We start from the raw sequence: 21816 nt of genomic DNA on the forward strand, positions 1-21816 counted from the left end.
GTGTGTGTGTGTGTGTGTGTGTGTGTGTGTGTGTGTGTGTGTGTGTGCTGGGGGCAAGCTGCAAGGCAGATAAATTATCCCAAACACAGAATTTTGACATTTTAAAATAATTCTTTTTGGGCTGTTCTTTCCTGGCAGGATGACAGTGCTGATTTGAAATGCCAGCTTCAGTTTGCCAAAGAGGAAGCCACCCTGATGCGCAAAAAAATGGCCAAACTCGGGAAAGAGAAAGATGATTTGGAACAGGAACTCCAAAAATACAAGTCTCTTTATGGTGATGTGGACAGCCCACTGCCTACTGGGGAAGCCGGGGGGCCTCCTAGCACCCGGGAGGCAGAACTGAAGCTGAGACTCAAGTTAGTGGAGGAGGAAGCCAACATCCTGGGCCGGAAGATTGTGGAGCTAGAGGTAGAGAACCGCGGCATCAAGGCCGAAATGGAGGACATGAGGTGCCAGTATGAGAAAGAGTGTCTTAGCCGAGACCACATCCCAAGCATTCCTACCTCTCCTTATGGCGACTCTGTAGAATCGTCCATGGAGCTGCGCCGCCATCTTCAATTTGTTGAAGAGGAAGCCGATCTGCTCAGGCGGTCTATCTCTGAGATTGAAGATCACAATAGGCAGTTGACCCACGAGCTGAACAAGTTCAAGTTCGAACCCAGCCCCGAGTCAGTATGGCCAGAGGACAGCATCTGCAAAGGTGGTGGCAGCAGCAGTAGCAGCAGCAGCAGCAGTAGCAGCAGCAGCAGTAGCAGCAGCAGCGGGGGAATGTTGCAGGAAGAGTTGAAGTCGGCTCGGCTGCAGATCAATGAATTGAGTGGAAAAGTCATGAAACTTCAGTATGAAAACCGGGTGCTTCTCTCCAACGTTCAGCGCTATGACCTGGCTTCTCACTTGGGTCTGGAGGAGTCCAGCTCTGGGGAGAGTGACACTGAGAGTGAGGATGATAAGAAGGAGAGTGACGGAGAGGAGGTTCGCCCAGGACAGCCCAGGAGGGAGGGGCCCATCGGGGGTGAGAGTGACTCTGAGGATGTCTGTGAGAAGACCTCAGGCATTGGGAGTGGAAAACCATCCGAGGCCAGCGACTTGTGCTCGGCTGAAGTCATGAGGGCCAAACAGGAGACAGAGTCCTTGGTCAAAATAAAGCAAGTGGCGGAGAGGCTGGAGAGGACCGTGGAGCGCCTCATTACTGACACCGACAGCCTGATGTATGATGCCAAACTGCACGTCACCGGGGATGCTTCTCCCGAATCGGGTTTCCAGGGCGAAGGGGAGACAAGCGAAGGGGACAAAAATGAACCTGAATTGTTGGATGCGATCAACTCGAAGATGAAGGTCTTTAGGAAGGAGCTCCAGGCTTTTCTAGAGAAGGTGGACCAGGTGAAGGAAGGACTCAAAGAGCACCTAGAAGACCTCTCTCCTCTGCCTCACCTCACGGAGTCTTCTAGCTTCCTCTCCACCATGACCTCCATGTCCCGGGACTCCCCTATTGGTAACTTGGGAAAGGATCTAATCACAGACTTCCAGGTAAGGGGGGTCCTTTGTTTGCCTCCCCACTCTGTTATGCTGTTTCTCCTTCTCGCTGGCATTGCTGTTCTCGAATTTGTTCTACTCACGGCTGCTCTGTTATGATTTCAAACTTGCTTTTTGTATTAAAGCCTAAAAGATCAACCAAATTCTTCATATTGGTTGGGTTGTTTTGTTTTGCTTTGTTTTGGTTTGGTTTGGTTTCTTTTAGTTTTTTTTTCTTTTGTTCTTTTTTGTTTTTGTTTTTTTAACTACTCAGCCACTTTGGGTTCAGAGGCTCATGATACAAGGCTAAATCCCCTGGAAGCTTATGTAGGGATCAACGTGGTTTTTCCTTTTTTCCTCTTTTTGGTCTCCCACCACCTGCAATCCTGATGAAGAAGCAATGAGGAACGAAAACAAAACACAAACTCATTTTTTTGCAGTCAGGATAATTAGCAGACTTACTAACAAACATCTGAATCTTTCTTGGCTTCGTTACCAGAAGGGTCGAAGCCCAGCTCTCAAAAGCAATGTCTATCCCAGACCTGTCCACTCCCACTGGAGGAAAAAAAAAGTATTAAATGGGGGGAGAGGAACAAAATTTCTGAGAGGATGATGTTTTTTGAACAATCCTGTTGACGGCTTGCTCCCCGCTCCCCTCCCCTCCCCCTGACCTGGGGGAGGAATGAGTGAGGGAGGAATGTCAGCCAGCAGAGGACTACTTTCCAAGGCATCACTCTTGGGTGCATGGCCAAAACCATCACCCTGGATTATGGCTTTTGCTTCACAGCGCACGTAAGGAAGGAAGAGCCTTGTTACCCGTATCCTTCATGACAACTATGCTTGCTGTTGATTCTTTGATTCATGCATCCCCCATTGCATGCGCCTCATAACCAGTGTTTTGCATTCTTTTTTTTCCTCTCTTTGTCTGTTTGCTTTTCAGATGTTTCAGCCCATCATTTTGCTCATCTTCATTTTGGTTCTGTTTTCTTCACTCTCTTATGCCACTGTGTTTAAGTTGGTTTTTCTATTCACGCTTTTCTTTGTCTTGTAGTTTTTCCAGTTGTCTACCTTTACCCATTTTTGTTTTCTTTATTCCCTCCCCTACCCTCCTGTTCTTTGTTTATGTTATAAAATGCACATGCACCCAACAGTCCAAACTGAGGGATCAGTTGGAGTGGCAGCCCAATCAAGACCGTGGAGAGGAGCGAGAGATTCACCGCCTTCGAGCCACTACGGAACCACACCGCAGAGCTGATGGAGACATTAAAATCTACAGGCCAGGAGACAAAGGCTGTTTCAGTCTAGAGGTCAGAGTCACAGCAAGTCTTCCTAACAACATCCCCCTTCCAAATCTCTTTTTCCATCTCATTCCATATTGCTGTGGCAAAGCAAGGGCTAGTAACTTTTGTAGCTTTGGGAAATAAACTAGAAATATAAATGATCAGAGGGGAAATCTATATGTGGCTTTGGAGGACCAGAGCTGAATACATGTTTCCTTCTACATGCTGATGCACACGTTTAAACAGAATTAACAACACATTCCTCCTTTCCTGTGCCAGACTTGGTATTTTTCAGGTGAAGTTAATACCAGTATATATAATTTGACAAGTGAAACTGATTCAAAAGCATTTAGTTGCTACCTGTGGGATGAGTGAGTAAGCCAGGATGAAAATCAGACCCTGCATTTTCTTAGGAGATTGCTTCTAAGTACCTTTTTAATGGTAAATTTGGGCAATACAATGATGGCTGACAAGCAGCAGGTCTTCTGAAAATGGTGTGATCAGGGCAGGGCTATGGAAAAGGACATGAATATCCTCTGGACCTTTCAACCCTTCAGCTGTCCCAATAGACCCCATGTGAATGAATCTCTCCACACTATGTGCTTCTGTATCTGTCAAGAAACATTTGCCAACAGCCATGTAAACTGAAACTCCAAGACACGAGTAATTCTATCTGGAGATTAAAAAAAAATTTTCTCTGAGGGGTCCTGTGAACTTTGGGATTGATATTGTTAGAGACAAGAAAGCTAGTTAGTGGCATCAGCCCAACCAACAGACCCTAAATGGAAAAGGGATAGTCACATCTCCCAGATTTCACCAAAGATTTTAATTATTACTTCCCAAAGGGATGTCAGGATTCTGTCCCAAGAGCATTAATTGCTGATTCCAAAAGGACAAAGGGGAAGAGGGAAATGGAGGATCTTAATCAGAGAATATGAATAACAGAAAATCAGCCAGTAGCTGGAAGGCAAATTGTTACTTTCCTAAGTAAAATAAGGGAAGAGGGAGAGCAGAGATCCTTAGGGAAAGTGTTTGTTTCTGTTGAGCTTTTTGGCTAATACTATTTGGTGGTCCAGTTTTCAGGGGAGATATGAAGCAGCATGTCTCAAATTGACATTAAATATTTATAAGTTTAAATATTTTTGTTGTTAGGATTTTCCCTTTTCTCTATAGCAGCCCTCTGAGCCCCAGTAAATAATAAAATGTTTATAGGAGGTGATCATTAAGTGACAATGGTAGTACCCCACACAAAATCTGGGCTGTTGGAAAGGAATGCTGTCCTAAAATGGATAGGGGGGCCATCCAGGAGAAAGGTAGACAGATAGGTGAAACATTTATTAGGCACTTACTGCAAACCAGGAGGTATTCTAATCAGATGGGGACACAAATAAAAACAAGAAAGATTGTCCCTTCCCTCAAGGAGTTTACATTTTCTTGGGGGAAGATGAGAAATAAAGAGGAGCTGGGAAGGGTGGAGGGAGATGTGCACTTGGTGGTATGGTGTGAAGATAGACTGGAAAGAGCATTGTCTGATTCAAAGGAAAATGGCCTTGGGATTCTCCAGGGAGGCTTGTCTATACCAACAAAAGCAGATCTGAGTCAGCCCCAGAAATAGTCAGGGGACACTGGAAAGCCAAGTATCTGTCATGACCAAGTTTCCTCTGCTAACATGCAATGCATTACAATGCACATTGCTTTTCTTTAGACTCAGCAGACAAGCAAGAACAAAATTGTCATGTGGATACCCCCAAAACTGCCTGTTAGCTATACATCTCTGAATTTTGCGAGGGAAGGCCCTCAAAAACAAACATTCCCCCGAATAAGGATTTCTCGTTTGTTTTGTGAAAATTTAAACATAGTTTATTTAGCCTTGGAATTGGATACTCATTCAGGGGCATCCTGGCCATAAAGACAAGGACAATTGGGACTTCTATTCAGTAGTCAGGCCCCTGACTCTTCTCATCCTCCAACTTTGATCGATCTGTGTTCCAACCCAGATCCCTTAGCCAAGAATGGCATTTCCTTAGATTTTGATTTAATAAAAAATCACACTTGATATGCCTATCTAGTGACTTGATCTCTAAGATTTCTTCAAGCTCTAATATTCTATGACTTCTGAGTCCTGATAAATCTTTAGTGAGTCATTAGTGGAATTAAATAGAAGGTACCTTTCCCAATTTTAAATCAGAACTGCATCCCCAATCTATCTCAGAGTGGAACTTTTACCGCTATTAAAGACCTCCAGGCTCCTCAGGGCAAGGTAATTAGCTTTTTATTTTTATTTTGTTGTTTGGTCCAGACATGTGATTGCATTGGTTATGGAGAACTCCCAGGTTGAAAACTCCTTCACCAATTCAGAAGGGTAATTAATCTGGACCTTTATTTTCTTAGACAGTTGCTAGGATGGGGCAGGGAGAGTTGGAAACGGATAAATGAGAAATTATGCGACTTGCCCACGGTAATATGGCCAGTGTGTGAGAGAAACAGGACGTGCATACAGCTCTTCCTAGCTCCAAGGTCAGCCCTCTGCCAGCTATGCCCTGCTGCCCTTTGTCAGATTTCCCCTGCCAAATTTAATCCCTTTGCCCTTTCTTCTTTTCCTCCTCACTTCCAAATTCTTCCTCATGACCTATCATAAAGATCAGAGCTATAACTTGGGTTTAGTCACAAATCTGAGGTGGATATCCACAGTCAACTATTTATTGTTATTTTCACAGTTTCCTTGCTACTGGATTTATTGGAAACCGCTCCATATAGAATAGTGTTTCTCTTCCCTTGCCCACTTCTTTACCAAATTCTAATCTGACAGCTTGGCCAAAGATCCCTCCTTCTGTTTTCCTCCTGTAAGTCAATATGGCAATAGCTGTTGAACACTAATCCAATACTAGTTACTTTTATTGCTTATAATATATATGAACTGGGGCAGCTAGGTGGCACAGTGAATAGAGCACCAGCCTTGGAGTCAGGAGGACCTGAGTTCAAATCCGGCCTAAGACACCTAACACTCACTAGCTGTGTGACCTTAGGCAAGTCACTTAACCCCAATTGCCTCATATAAAAAAATAATAATAATATATATGAACTCAAAGTACTTAGAAAACCCATAGGGTTTGAGAAAGGAGATGTGGGATAACCTATTTGAATCAGCTTAGTTATCCCTAATATGATAAAGAAATAATTTAAGTCAGGTAGGTCCAGAAGGACATGGGCACCATATCTCTCAGGGAACTAATTAACCATCTGGTTGTTTCACCATTCTGGCATCCGTATTTTTTATAGACAGCTATCTCAGGTCATGGTGATAGTGTGCCTTAACTAGAGAATCAGAGATCCTAGGGATGTTCAAGATCCAGAAATACATTTCCCAGAAAGAAGGATGTGATTTTAGACAGGGGCAGGCTAGTATCCTTTGCTCTCTCTGACTTTCTTATACCATATGTATACATAAAAAACTGAGAATATCTGAAGAATGCAAATGATAGGTTGAAAAACAGAAAATTTTATATGTGTTAAAATTCCTTACTGCTCTCACCCTCCTAGTAGAAGCTCTGTAGTCTTAGTGGGGAGGCAGCAAAGTACAACAAATTAGGAGTCATAAGACCTGGGTTCAAATCCTACTTCTGCTACTTCCCACCTGTGCGAATTTAGGCAAATCTAAGATCACACAATTTCTCTGGACCTCAGCTTCTGACCTGTAAAATGAGGAGGTTGGATAAGACAACCTTTGAGGTCCCACCTGCTCTCGGACTCTGATCTAATGACCCGCTTTCAACCAGCAAACATTTATGAAGCATTTGCTATGTTCCAAGCACTATACTAAACACTAGAGACACAAAAGAAAGGCTAGAAGCAGTTTAGAAACAAATCCTACCTTCTAAAAGCTTACATTCTAATGAGAGAAGACAACATGCAACCAAATAAGCACATTTGAGATAGATAGATAGATAGATAGATAGATAGATAGATAGATAGATAGATGGATAGATAGATGGATAGATAGATGGGTATATATGTATGTATAATATATATATACATACTCCTAAATATATATGTATATATATTTACACACACATATACACCCATATATATAGATAGATATACACATACACACACGTATATATGGATGTATATGCCTTTGTATGTATTTATATATATACTATATATACACATATGTATATGTGTGTTTATTACACACATGCATATATACACATATATATACATATATACATATATACACATATAAAATGAAGGTGGCCTTAGAGGAGAAAACTATTAAATGCCACTGGCAGTATTATTAGCTACTGTTTGTACACCAAAATGTGGTTAAGAGTTGTACATAGTTGAATATTAAAAAGTGTTTTAAGACCCAAACTTTGCTTGGTTCTAAATATATGTTGACTAGATTCTCTGGAAGTGATTATATCCTCTGTGGAGAATGATTGTTCTTGTTTGTACTGTGATAGAAATAGGGGATAAGTGGAACTGTCAGATAAATAGGCTGAAAAATAAGAGATTATCACAATCACCCCCTTGAGTAGTCCAACCTCTCCGAGACTACAATGGTAATTGGGGAACAAAGGCCAATATTTACATTCAGCACCTAGAGTGTAGGCTACAAAGAAGCTATTTGTAAAGTTTGGAATTTTCTTGACTGTAGCTGACTCTGCATCTAAACAACATTCAAGGTCTGTCTTAAGCCAGCCACTGGTGTGAGTGTGTGAGTTTGATTTAGTGCTTTGTCCTTAATTCCCATGTGTCAGTTCTGGTCCATGGCACTCTTAGCTCAGTCAAGTAAAACAGCTTTCCAGATTTACTAGAAGTCTTATTATTGGTTTCTCTAATTCCATTTGTTATGTACCTTCTGTATTCATTCCCTCAGAGAGAGGAGAGGTGGAGATGAGAGGGTTTAGTTAGCCTTTAATTCAAGAGAAAAGAAGAGTTTCCAGTTTTGTATTATATGGGTATTCTAACTGGATGAGAAGAAGAATGTTGTATTCTCATTCTTAAAATAATGAAGATTTTGTATATATTTTGCATATATATGCATATAGAGAGAAGAGAGAGAGAGAAAAAGAGAGGGAGGGAGGAAGGGAGGGAGATGGAGATGGAGACAAGGAGACGGAGATAGGAGAAGAGAAAGAGATAAGGAGGGGAAACATGGTTGTAGCAAGTAAGACCTGGGTTCAAGTCCTGCCTCCAACTCAGATACTTAGATTGCCTTGTGACCTCGGGGATCCTAGACAAATCATTTAACCCTTTGGTGCTCTAGTTCAGTGGTGTCCAACTCAAATAGAAATGTTAGTATATAGTGATCTTTACAGACCACAAATTGACTTGGAAAACCACATATAACATTAATATTTATTTTCTATTATATTTTTATTTATTTTGTTTAATGTTTCCCGGTTACATTTTAATCTTGCAGTCTGTGAATTTGACACTTCTGCTTTAGGCAATTCTCTTAAACTATCCATTTCAGAAAAGGGGCATTGACTTTTGTAAAGGGAATTTCCTTACTTGGCTGTTTCTTATACCAGTGAAATCACAGGTCTACTCCATTTATTTATATCTATACGTATTTATAAGTACATTTACACGTGTCATTGTAAAAGTTTTGCAACTCTGAATTTGATTACCTAAAAAGAAAAAATATGTATTCACAATCTTCTTATGAACAAAAAGGAAACAGCCTAATGCAATGCAACATGGATTTGGACTCAGAAGACTTAAGTTCAAGGCCCCTCTATTGCTCAGAGCCTGTATGATTTTGATCAAATTATTTAAACTCTCTGAACCTCAGTTTCCTCATCTGTAAAGTGAATCAATTGGAATATCAACTTCTTATAAGGTCCTTTCTAGCCCTAAATCTATGAGCTTGTAAACACCATCACTTTATCTTATTAGATTGACCAAAGAAAGCAGAATTTAGACACATTCACATACAAGTTGTTACCAAATAGAAGTGATTTTTTTATAAAACTCATATCATAATGAACTGATCCAAAAAGCCAGGGTTTGTAATAGCAGATATTTGTGTCTGCCCATGTATCTCATTTGGCACTGGCATGTTTTTCATGCTGTGGGTTAAATTCATCTCTTAGCTATGCTCCTGTTGCACTCATTAAGTTGTCTGGAAGATTTACATGTATAAGTGAGGAAAGAAGCTCACTCTTTCCTGTATGTATCATATGTAGTTTGGAATGTGAAGGGTACCTTAAAAATAGCTCTGAAAGAGAAGCCGCTACCCATGTGCAGCAGTCACATTTCAAACATAAGTGAGTCTGGCCATTGCCCAAAGGCAGTGGTCTGGTTTCAGAGTCAGAATTCTCACACAGCTCTTTAGCCGTTCTTTTGTTCTTTCAATCATAAGAATCCACAAAGCATCTGAAATCCTTCCTTCCTGAACTGAGAAACATTAACTGAAATAGAAATAGATGAAGATTTCATACTATGCGTTTATACACACCCACTGATATCATCTACCGCATTTGAAAGAGATGGGACTCGTCACCAAAAGCAGTGATAGTAACCCACTTCATTGGGCATAGCTACAATGCAAAGCATTAGTTTTTGGCTTGTCAAGATGGGAAAGGTAGTAAATAATTTATAAACCACCTGTCCTCAGGATGTTTGTGAGTCAGGGTAAATAAATCATAGTAAGAAACACAATGGATTCTCTGTGGAGTGGGAAGAGAGCTATGTATTCTTAATCAACCAACAAAGGTAAAGGGGATTATACTACACTGAGGAATGAGTTTTGACAGCATATGATGTGAACAATGACTGTATCATGTTTAAATGACTTGTTCTGAGAAAGAGATCAAAATGAATTGGTTTGTTTTAAAATCAAAGCAACTAATAAAGCATCTTGAAATGGTTTTTATTTTCAAAATTGTGGTGAGTGACCAAGCGAATAAGAATTGAAACTGTTTGAGTCTGGGAGGGGACTGGAAGCACGAGACATGTTACATGTTCCTCCATATCTGTGTGAATGTTCTGTAGTCTTGTGGCCAGAGAATGATTCTAAGCTGCAATTGGTGTTGTATTGTGTTTGTGTTTTATATCTGTGAGCATCTCATCTTATGTAACACTGGAGTGACATTTGGCATACTGATTGGAGAGCAGTTGGCCGGATTGGTTTAATATTTCATATATAGTAAAATTGTAGTGGAAGAAAGTGTAGTTGTATATCATTATTACTACTTCAATATACTTGGTCCAATAAGATAGGATAAAACTTGCACCCAAAAAATGGGAGACAATGTCATTGAATCAGATTAATAATCTAATTCAAGTATGTTTCTATGAATTATGTGTGGCCCTCATAGCTGCTTGTTCAAACAGAAGTATCCATTTTAAGTCAAATTGATCAGCAATGAGGATCTTATCCTTGTTTCAAGTGAAAGTCTCTATAGTTTTTTCACATTCTTTGTTCAAGTTATATACTCTAGGTTTAGACCAAAACTAAGTATACTGGTCAAGAAGTGTAGAAACTGAAATTGTATTTTTCTGTCAGGTTTTCTAATATACATATACATATACATATGGTGCCATTTTTTGCCACCAAAGTGACATTTTAGCACACAATATAGTACAAATGTTTTGTAACCTGATTTATTTAAAGATGGTAGAAGATATTTTTAAAATGTTAAATTAGACACTTATCAGGTGTATACAGTTTGATAGAGATAAATTCAATGAGAAAAACACTCCAGTTCAGTATCTGGATAGAAAAACAAGTTAATCTTTTTTTCTGAATCTGAACTTTTTTGTGATAATAGTAACAACCTCTTATTAAAAGATCAGAGAATGATCAAATAAATGTTCTCATAGGCACACCACACCACAGGTAACATCCTGTCAGGAAATGTAAATGTCACATTCACTGGAAAATGAATTGGTTAAAAGATCACAAATGAAATGCAATGGCAAACATTTTTGTTACAGTAATTTACTCTAATTCTCTGATTAGTAAATGATTCAGCAAATTATTTTCTCAGATGACATGTCATTTTGGAGAAAAAGTGATAAAGATTTTTTTTTATTCTGCTGTCACTGTTTTCATTTCTCAAAACACATAACATTTTAAATTAAAGCCATAGGCCCTTTAACACTTGAAGGTAAAAGATGGTCAATCTTGATTGAAAAAAAAAAAGAGCATTATATCTTTCCATAGCCTTCTCTAATCTCAAATTGACTAACTCAGTGTTTGTTACATTCCTCTTATGAAGCAGCTCCTTCACCCATATATGGACCTTGAACAAATAATAATAACTGACATATGCAATAAACATTAAAGCTTGCCACCATTTTATAGATTATCTCATTTAGGCCTCATTACAATAGTGAAGTACTATTACCCTCACTATGGAAGAAGAAACCGATGCTCAGAGAATATACATTGTTGAAGAAGTCTCAGAAATAAGATTTGAACCCACATCTTCCTGACTATTCTATCCAACACTCTATCCAGAAAGAAACCAAAATAGAACACTTATGTAAGTCCAAGTCATAATGGAAAATTAAAAACATTCAAAGTGACATGGCAGTCCAAATTAAAAATGCCTTCTTTGATGTACACAGGTTGATTCCCATATGAAAAGGTAGGGCCAAATTAGATAAGTGATTTTAAAAGACACTTTAAAAAGGTTGGCATATTTGCCAAAAAGACAAGCATTAGTAAGAAATAGTTAAACTTGACTTAACCACAATGACTGAGCCTTGGATTTCCCCATAGTCTTTTTCTTATTGTCAGTTATGGTAGCAGATAGAGATTTCTACAGAAAACAAGATTTTGTATAAGAAAGTTTTTAAGTTGTTCAAATGAAGCATGACCTCCTGTCTACCTTCTTATATAGACATCATTAAAAATAGGTGTACTTTTGTGTGTTCTTTCATCATAGTGGACTTTTCTGTTCAGATCATGCAGGTAGTTTTGAAAAGTGTGTGGTAAAATCTGATGCTTTATTCTTCCCCCCCATGAAATTCTACCCTGCTCACTCCATTGCTACAGACCCATGCGTACATACGCTGTGTACTTCTCACTGCCCATGGCTGTGACTTGTGTCCATGTCTCCCCCACACATTTTTCACCTCAGTCAGAATTCACCTCTCTACTAAACCTGTCCCTTTATCCTGCTGATCAGCTCAGGGATACCCCTGTCTTACCTGTCCAGAATGTATCGATACAGGAGCTCCAGGCTCAGCTTGAGCAGGAGACCAGACTTCACCAAGAGGATCAAGAAAAATTTAAAGCAAAGATCATCCAGGTAACTACATAAGCCAGACTTAACTGGAACTGCTAATTTGTCTGGAGTCTTCATGCTGTGAACCCTAATATTCTTTCCCATCAGGAACAATGACAAGGTACAGTGGAAAGAACACTAGGCCTAGGATTAGAGGAACTGGATTCATATCTTGCCTCTGACACTTGTGTGTGACCTTAGGCAAGTCACTTGATTTCTCTAGGCCTCCCTAAATTGAATAGGTTGTATTAAATGGCCTGTTAAGCCCTTCTAACTCTAGATCTGTGATCCTCTGAACTAGGTCTTAAAGGAAGATGTAATGGTCATATTTCCCAAACCATAAATTGAGACATGTAATCTGACAAAAGATATTTTTTTTTGCAAATTCTCTTTAAAAGTATGTTCTCTTTTCCCAAAATCAAGACTGTCCCAGAAAACCCAACATGGTCAGCATAAAAGTGGATCATAGACTCTCAACCCCAGAAAAGATATCTGAAGGTCATGCAATAACCCTGCAATATTTGTTATCCCAGAAAGAGAGTACCTGACTCCTTGGCCTTCTTTTTTAGTACTGTTTACTGGTATCTTATAACCTTTAGAATCAACAAGTTTTTTCCTAATGCATGATCAAAAACCATCCCATTGTAATTTCAATGAATAAAGTCATGGGGGCCCATTTGAACATGAACCATTGGTATTTCTGTATCTTTTGAGAGTACAGTTATTGGTCCTGGTTGTACCAGATAAGATTCCAACCACAGTGATAATCTTACCCTGAAATATTGTCTACAGAAAATAATCACGAGTTCAGTTATCTCTTACTTAATTCTTCTAGCTAGTAGAGAACAAGCTGATACCAGTTAATTACTCTCTTATCCCTTGAATCCTTGCCCAGGTTTCTTGGTGGAAGAGAATCACAGATAAAAGCCAACCTTGCCTACAGGCTTCCCTGCAGAACATCCAATCCCCTTCAGGCTTGTATCTAATTAAGTTATAAACACCAAGTAAGACTTAGAATAGCTTCTTTTAAAAAAAAAGAAATCACATGTACACATTCTTAATGATATGAATATCCTTGAGAAACAACTGATCTCAATTTCATGAGCTTTGTAAATTGTACAGATCATGTATAAAATCAAGAAGTTTCCAACTTCTTGAAAAACTTGTCTTTATTTGCAGGGATTGGCTATCATTATTCTTTAGCCTCCATCTTTTTGGAGTTGCTTATATCCTGAGAAGCTTGTGCATTGAAAATCATCTCTCTGGATATACTCTTGTCTTAGAGAAGTTTATGCTTGTATTGACCCGGCAGAACCACTAATAGGCTTATATTGCCAGCAGGAGAAGGATCCATATCTACCAATGTTTATAATAGCACTTTTTGTTGTTGTGAAGAACTGGAAACATATTGGATGCCCATCAACTGGGGGAATAGACAAATTGTGGTATACTGATGTAACGGAATATTAAAGCGGTTTGCTTGAATTGAAGGTCAGAGTTTGCATTTCATTATTCTAGAAAAATAAAGGCTTTTCATGTTACACGGAAAATCAGAGTTTAAGTTGTTTGGGGTCTTTGTTTTGTTCTGTTGTAGGTATCTACATTCCTATTTTCTATATAGTACCAAGATCATGATTGAAAAAGGGAGCTTCATGTTATAAAGAGAGGGGTTATCTGTGGTGTTTCGCACCTCAGCATTATAGCTCAAAGCAGCGGAAGAGGGAAATAGTGAGACGAATGAGCAGGAGGGTCATATACTCACATCACTAGCTATGATGATATTATGTGCAGAGTGAGAAGCTGGGTGTTACTCAATCCACACAGAGATCCAAGAACTGAGCTTTAGGAAATACCTGTAGCTCGCCGTGAGAAGAGGGAAAAGCAGCCAATGAAGAAGACAGATGGAATCTTCAGAAAGAGACATAGGAGGAAGACTAGGACAATATAATATTATGGAAGCCAAGAGAGGGGTTTGAAGAAGGACATGGTGGGTAATGGCATCAGTGAGTCAAAGAGGATGGGACTCCCTACTCTGGCCTTCATCTAGAGCAACTATTCTCTCTGTCTCCTAATTATGCCCATGGATAATAGCAACATGGGAGAGTGTAGAGATCATTTTAAATAGGCAACACCTGGTATTAGATTCTCCCACCATTCTTCATGGTGGAGGTTTCTCATTCAAATAAAATGCAACCAATTTATGCCTCATGGCTCATTCTTTGGTGTTAAATGAGATGATGAATAAAATCTCCATCATTGCCATTATTTATATTGGCTTTTAATAACTGACATTATGATGATAGACTTGAAAATATTTGGGGGAAATGGTATGATATTCTCATCATTATTACAGATGCCACTGTAGAGTCCTGACTGGATACCATGACAAAATATTAAAAGTCCAATTATATAATGGCACCTTTTAGAGATTACTTTGGCTTTGAAGCCAAGTTGCATGACCTGTTCTAGTTTCCTGTGGCACATCAGGTCATGTTGAAACCTTAAAAGAGGTGATCACTTGAGTAAAACAATTTAAGTGCCTTTATTTTTTCTCCCAAATCCCATTTCCTTGGTCTTAGAATTGTTTATCCTTGGAAAAGGATTCTTGGATTGGGATTCACACCAGACATATATCTGTGCAATGAGTCAAAATGCCCTCAGCCATTAACTGTGGGTTGCAATATTCTGGTATCCATAAACATCAATTTGATCTTCCTTGTGAAAAAGACAGAATGAGACTTCCCACCTGCATCCTCGGCTGTTATGCCATTATATAACAGGTGTTCAGTAAATACTTTTTGAAGGAAAGTCATGCATAGAGTTTGACTTGGGTATACTAGCATATCCTGCAGGACTATTCCTACTGGCCCTTGCCCTGAGGGAATGTAACTCCACAGTGTGCTGGCACATTTGATCCACTGTTCTATGTACATCTAGGCCATTTGGATCTGGGGAGGGAGGCAAAGAAAGCTTACACAGATATTTAAAGGTCAAAGATACAAGGCTAATGTAGAGATTGAAAAGTTTTGATTCTGAGCAGGGCAATTATTTCTCCAAGAGATATGCTAATATGAAGTACATGGTAAGGATGGAATTTTTATTTATTTATTTATTTATTTTTAGTTTTCAGAATTCAATTCTGTAAGATTTTGAGTTCCAGATTTTCTCCCTCTCCCCTCCCCAAGATGGCATGCAATCTCATATAGGCTATACATATACATTCATATTAAACATACTTTCACATTAGTCATACTGTAAAGAAGAAATAGAACTAATGGGAGAAACTACAAGAAAGAAAAAACAAACCAAAAAAAAAAAAGCAAATAGTATGCTTCAATCTGCATTCAGACTCAATAGTTCTTTTTCTGGATGTGGATAGCATTTTCCATCATGAGTCTTTTGGAGTTGTCTTAGATCCTTGCATTGCTGAGAAGATCTAAGTCTATCAAAGTTAGTCATTGTAAAATGTTGCTGTTATTGTATAAAATGTTCTGGTTCTGTTCACTTCACTTAGTATCAGTTCATGTAAGTCTTTCCAGGTTTTTCTGAAGTCTGCCTGCTCATCATTTCTTATGCAATAATACTATTCCATTACATGTATATACCACAACTTGTTCAGCTATTCCCCAGTCAATGGGCATCCCCTCAATTTCCAGTTCTTGGCTGCCACAAAAGATCTGCTATAGATATTTTTGTACATGTGGGTCCTTTTCAAGGATGGAATTTTTATGGAACCATATTATTAAAGTAATTTAATTTTGTGCTTTCCTTTATCTGTAAGAGTATATTCAACACAGGGAAAGATTTGTCATCACTTTAAGAGATGTAGTTTTGTCTATACTAGTAACTAAAATTATTTCTTGCTTAGGTTGTTTCCTTTCTAATTAGGCCTGGGTGGGAGGTGAAGTGGAAGTCTTTTTCTACCCTAGGATTGTCAGGGCCTGCGTGGTGCCTTTACACATTCAAATGACATACCACTCTTGCCAAGGGGAAATTGGGCTTGACATTTTAGGCAACTCCAACTGACATGGTCAGAGAATATTTGCCCTGGCAAGGTTTGGAAGTCTTGGAGAACATTCTGAAGGCATCTGAGTAATACTAGTAATATTGTTGCTTTATGTTTGATGATTGAAGAAACTTATGTAATATAATTGACTTCTCGTCAGAGATTGATTTGTACAGTGAAACACAGGGACTCAAAATTTTTTGGTGTTTCAAGGCTCTGGGAAAGTAACGCCTTTGCCAGGTATCGGGATATAAGTGGCACTTTGGTTGGGATTTGGTCTATTTGGGCAAATTGTGTTCCTTCCAGGACTGGCAGCCTTTCTATACTCTCTCTTTTGTATTGTTCAAGATGGAGCAGGAGCACCTGTATGCTTTGCGCCGGAAGGAGCTAGAAGTCCAGAGCCTGTCCCTGCAGAACACCCTGGAGCGGAGGACATGGGAGGAAGAGAAGAACTTGCTGCAGCAGGATCTCCGTCACTTTAGGCAGAACACTTTCCTCTTCTATGTCAAGCTCAAATGGCTTCTGAAACACTGGAGGCGGGGCAAGAAAGGAGAAGAGGAAACAGAGGATTTCATGGAGGTACTCACTCCTCTCTCTCACTTGGGGAATGGCCGCACGGACCTCAGGCAGGCAGGCCACCTCCAGAGGCCGGGAATGTAGAAAGAGCACCTGGCACGATGGAAGAAAGGGAGGGGAGACTCTAAATCCCAGCACTGGGCTCACAAAGGCAGTGTCTAATGCGGAGAAATTGAAATTATAATTCTCAACCTGAATCCCTTTATACTTCTAATATTCTTAGATACTGAAACTGGAAGTCGCCCAGATTGTCCTTTCCCCTGAAAATTAACCTTATCACCGTTTTAGAGGCATGGCATGGGTTGTGTTTGGCTTTTTTATCCTTCTTTGTTATTTTGTTCCTTGTGGGGGCCTTGTCTGAATATTGTGATGGCAAGCCTATGCAATGTTAGAAAATAATATGGGCAGAAGAGAGAGAGAGAAAGTGGCTCCCTTTCCTCCCAAGAAGAATGTATTTTTTAAAAAAAGAATTCAACTAATTCTGTTTTCAGGGACCAGGGGCATAGATGCTTATGGATAATTAAAAGCCCCTAAAATTCATGTTAACCAATAAATTCAGCCACTTCATCCTGTATTTTTTTCAAATAATTATAACTCTGTGAGAGAAAAAAATGTTGACTATCAGAAAGGCTTTTCTATCACTAACCCTGCCTGTTCTCTGAAGGAAGTGCGAATCTCCAGAATGTGTGTAACCAAGGCCTGAGAAGCCAAAAACTTTAATTTCCAAAGTGGAACACCGTCCCCAAATAATCAAAGGTGGGCTGGAGAAAAATAGGGTCCCTGGGGAGGCTCTATTACTGTTAAAAGTGGGCACTGTGGGTACAATGTTTGCTACTTCTAGATGGAGCACCCTGAGACTTTACCAGGACTTGGAGTTCATTCTGAACAAAAAGATGAGGATGATGAAGAGAGAGGCGTTGGGTCCCCAATGGAGTATTATTCCCAAAATTCCAGCATGGAAATTGATGACGATGAACCAGAGCTACAAACTGCAGAGATATTGCAGCACCAAAAGCAGGTACGTGGGGTGCCCTGGGCACCAAATATTTTTAACTCTGACATCGAGTAGGATTCTCCCATTCCACAGCCTCCAGCAGCAAGTCAGTGTCTTGGCATCTGCCTATAACATGACTACCTTGAATAGTAAAACAGTAGAATCCTAGAGTATGAAAAACCTCAGCTCATCCAGTTCAGCTGCCTGGTAGATGGATGAATGTTCCCTCTAGTATCCCTGAAAGTGGACAACCAGCCTCTGTTTGAATACCTCTGATTATCTTGTAAATGGTCCAATCCATTTGAGGATGGCTTTAATTATTGGAAAATTCTGGGAAAGGGCAACTGCTCATGGAAAAGTGGCATTGATGTTGGACTTATGGTTAGAAGATATGAGTTCAATCCCTGTTGTGGCATTTCCTGTGTGATCTTGGGCAAGTTACACCTTGTCTGAGACTCATTTTGCTTATCTGTCAAATGAAGGGAACAATATTTATACCACCTACCTCACAGGGCTCTTATAAGGCACGTACCTGGTAAACTTTAAATCTCATGCTGAATCACACAATTATCCCTGCCCTTTCTTTGTGTGGGCTGGTTAGTTTGTTTACTTACTGCATGGTGCCTTTGAGGGACAAATAAGCATTTATATAGGGCCTATTCTGTTCCAGGGTCTATGCTAAGTGTAAATATGATCTTATTTGATCCTCACAACAACCGCGATGAGGTAGGTGCTATCATTACCCTCATTTTACAACTGAGGAACCTGAGGCAGACAGCAGTTAAGTGACTTGCCCAGGGTTACATTGCAAGTAAGTATCCAAGGTCAGATTCGAACTCAGACCTTTCTGACTTCAGGTTCGGCCACTGTATCCACTGCACCACTTAGCTGCCTCCATGTTCTTTGAGGCCAAGTACATGGGTTGGAGCCTAGTAAAATGGTCTGGCTTGCCTAGGCACACACTCCCTCCATGAAACTGGTCAGCTGCCTTAGAAATGTGTGCTCTAGTTCTCAATAGGAGCTGAGTAAAGAGAATTGATTGCCCAATGTAAAGTTATCACCACTACTGGAAAAAAAAATCATTTAAGATATGTGTGCTACTGACGAAGAGTCAGGGGATCACACTGGGCTGTCATTTTGGCAAGCTGGCAAGTGTGAATTTCACTTTTGGAGATGGTACTTGGCCCAGACATACATAACCCCGGTATCTGATAACCATCTGACTTAGCATTGACAGCATCATTGCCTGAGATCCTGACCAAATAGAAAAAAAAAAGATACAGAAGGAAAAAAAAATGCCCAGATATGTAAAAAACACTTCAGGTTTTCCTTTGGGCCATCTGAAAAGTCGTGCCAAAAATACAAATCTTTGATGTGAGGCGTATGTTTTCATTAAAGCCAGCATAAAGAACAGTGTGATTTTAATTTTGTAATTTTAAAATAATTACCAATGCTGCCAAATACCATAAAAATGTAGCACAGCAGTCCCAAACTAACACTCTAAATTGTACCACTGGTACCATATGGACTCTGGAATAGAAATGTAGTATCTAGAAGACACCTCAAGTATTCAGAGTAAAACTGGTTATTCACCTAATACTGACCCTTTAATAAGGTCTTTTGTTTTTTTCTGGTCTTCTTTATCCCTGTTTTCATAGTCTGCTTCTCCATAGGCCCAACAAAGTTTCAACTTATCTAGAGACCAGAGATTTCTGTATTCTGGGCTGGGCTGGGCTGGGCTGGGCTGGGCTTGGCTGGGTGAATATTGATGGATGTGGTCACCTTGGGCCTGAGTCCAACCCCACAGTTTCCAAGATTTACTGGGCACTCCCTGTGTATATGACACTGTAACAGCTGCTTCTAACTCCAGCCCCCCACTCAGCAGGGAACCTCCTTGAGTTAGGGGAGTAAAGAGTTTGCCATCAGACACTTGACTTTTTGCCAATTGAGGAGTGGGGGGAAAAGCAAGATTCTTGGCCCCAGTAAAGAAGTACATTTTTGTTTGGCTTATTTGCCTCCCAAATGCTTTTCCCTCCCCCACTGCAGAAATCCATTTTCTACAACACAATAGCTGTTTTCTATAAATACTTAGCTGAGTTTAATGCCAAAATTGTTTAACTCAAAAAATAAAACATTTGGTTAAAAGGGTAAAATAGAAGATACCTCACAATGTTGATATCCACAGAGAGGCTTTAGGTCAGGAAATGATTTTTCCAGCCATGATCTAGTTAGGCAATGACATGTTACTCCATTTGCTAATGATATTTTACTATCTGCTAATATTTTCCATTCTTTTCTGAGATGTAAGGGCTTCTGAATAATGAGTTTGTTAGCCCAAGTAGCAATTTTTAATGACTGCTAAGGCATTAGCCTGCTGCATTTAAGAATACGATGGTTACTCCTCTGGGTCACATTCAGATCTATTTGTTAAGAAGAAATAGAGAAATAAGCTAGCTTAGATTTGCACATAATAGCCATAAAAATGTAGTAGAAAGACACAAAAAATTGGGTAGTCATAACTTCATCACAACAGCATATTTAACATCCCCTTCATCTTCCTTCCCCTAGACCCAAACAATCCCTTTTCTTCTGAATAGTCAGGCATACGTGGGTCTGCTGCACATAGTATGTGATGAAGATGCAGGTGTGTTTAGTGGTATGGGATCCATTGAGTACAACTTGAATTTTAATAATGAAGGCTTATGGTAGTGTCATCTAAATCAGAGGTGAGATTGGCTTAGCTGCTCATGTGCGCATGACATCATTAATGTGGATTTGAAGGAAATAGATATATGAAATCTACTGTAAGCAACAGCTGTTTGTATGAGAGCATTCTTAGCTATGAGACTTGTCTCTTGCTCAGATGAATACTATTATTAGCCAGGGAACATTTATACAGAGATTTGTGTTCAGTAGAATGTTTAAAGCTTAAAGGCAGATGTGGGCCTTCTTTGGCCATAACTGGAAAAGCAGTCAAGATGATATGCAGAAAATCCGGCCTCAGACACATAACACTAGCTGTGTGACCCTGGGCAAGTCACTTAACCCCATTGCCTAACCAAAAAAAAAAAAAAAGATGATATGCAGAATAGTGAAATGGGGCTGAGCATCATGTCTGGACTTTTATTTTTGTTTTGCCTCACCTTTGGAATTCTCACAGTTGATTATAAGAGATGGCAGCATTTATCATGTCTTTGGAGGCCAGAAATTTCATTTACACATTACTATATACCTGACATAATATGCTCATAGTAAATGTCCTATGTATCAATCTTTCAATCTATCTTAAGGAAGCCTTGGAAGTAGTTTTCAATAATCATTACATGTCAAAAAGTTTTACCTTCTTTTTAAGTGAAACCTAGTTCTGCCTGTTGAGTACCTGCGTAACTTGAAGCAAATAATTTTACATCTCTGGGCCTCAGTTTCCTTATTTATAAAATGCTGTGTTTGGAGTAGAGGATCCCTACGATTCCTTTTGAACCCTAATCTTTTGCTTCTATTATTCTATATACCTGTACCACCTCAGTACTTCTTCCTACTACCATTTCCCATTGCAGTAGGTTATAGAAATAGCTTAATGCTTAGGACATTGCTTAGCACATAGTAAGTGCTTAATAAATACTTTTCCATTCCATTCCATTTTTATTCCCAGTATAAGTATGTCTTAAGCAGGCACAGACAAGTTTCTCCAGCAACATCAATGCACATAAAAACCAAATGAAAAGCTATTAGAAAGGAGAAACAAAGGTATTATATAATTCTTAGTAAGCTATTTGACATCTGACATTACTTTAAAGGCGTGGCCATTCATTCACCCACCCTTATCAAATATTGTTTCTGTCATTTAGGTACTCTAATGCCAGGTAAATAGTAGTACCTTGTGATATGAATGGCTAGGCTTCCTGAAAATGTTGTTATTTAGTCGTGTCTAACTCTTTGTGATTCCATATGGGGCTTTCTTGACAAAAACACTTTAGTGTTTTGCCATTTCCTTTTTCAACTGATTTTACAGATGAGGAAACTGAGGAAAACTGGGTTAAGTGACTTAAGCTATTAGGTGTCTGAGGCCGGAATTGAACTCAGGCCATCCTGACTCTATGCCTGGTGCTCTAACCACTTTGCTACCTAGCAGTCCATATTCCTGTAGAGGTGCTTACCTAATTGAGAGAGAATACTATGCTTTCCTGGTCAACATATGCTTTA

General features: G+C 39.5%; 1 protein-coding gene across 2 annotated transcripts in view; it reads left to right on the forward strand.

Annotated features, from left to right (window-relative positions):
• The window catches only part of LOC114031891 (microtubule cross-linking factor 1-like), a 170441-nt gene that overhangs the window by 103126 nt on the left and 45499 nt on the right, over positions 1–21816 (forward strand). Inside the window, exons 5-9 of one of the 2 annotated variants that reach the window (XM_027847087.1) lie at positions 139–1527; positions 2664–2819; positions 11939–12061; positions 16392–16622; positions 17461–17637. In XM_027847087.1, coding sequence (XP_027702888.1) covers positions 139–1527; positions 2664–2819; positions 11939–12061; positions 16392–16622; positions 17461–17637 — 2076 coding nt within the window. The remainder of the gene's footprint in view (positions 1–138; positions 1528–2663; positions 2820–11938; positions 12062–16391; positions 16623–17460; positions 17638–21816) is intronic. The other variant, XM_027847086.1, reaches the window with a different exon arrangement.

Source organism: Vombatus ursinus, unplaced genomic scaffold (genome assembly GCF_900497805.2).
Source record: "Vombatus ursinus unplaced genomic scaffold, bare-nosed wombat genome assembly UNPS02015255.1, whole genome shotgun sequence".
Lineage (NCBI taxonomy): Eukaryota > Metazoa > Chordata > Mammalia > Diprotodontia > Vombatidae > Vombatus > Vombatus ursinus.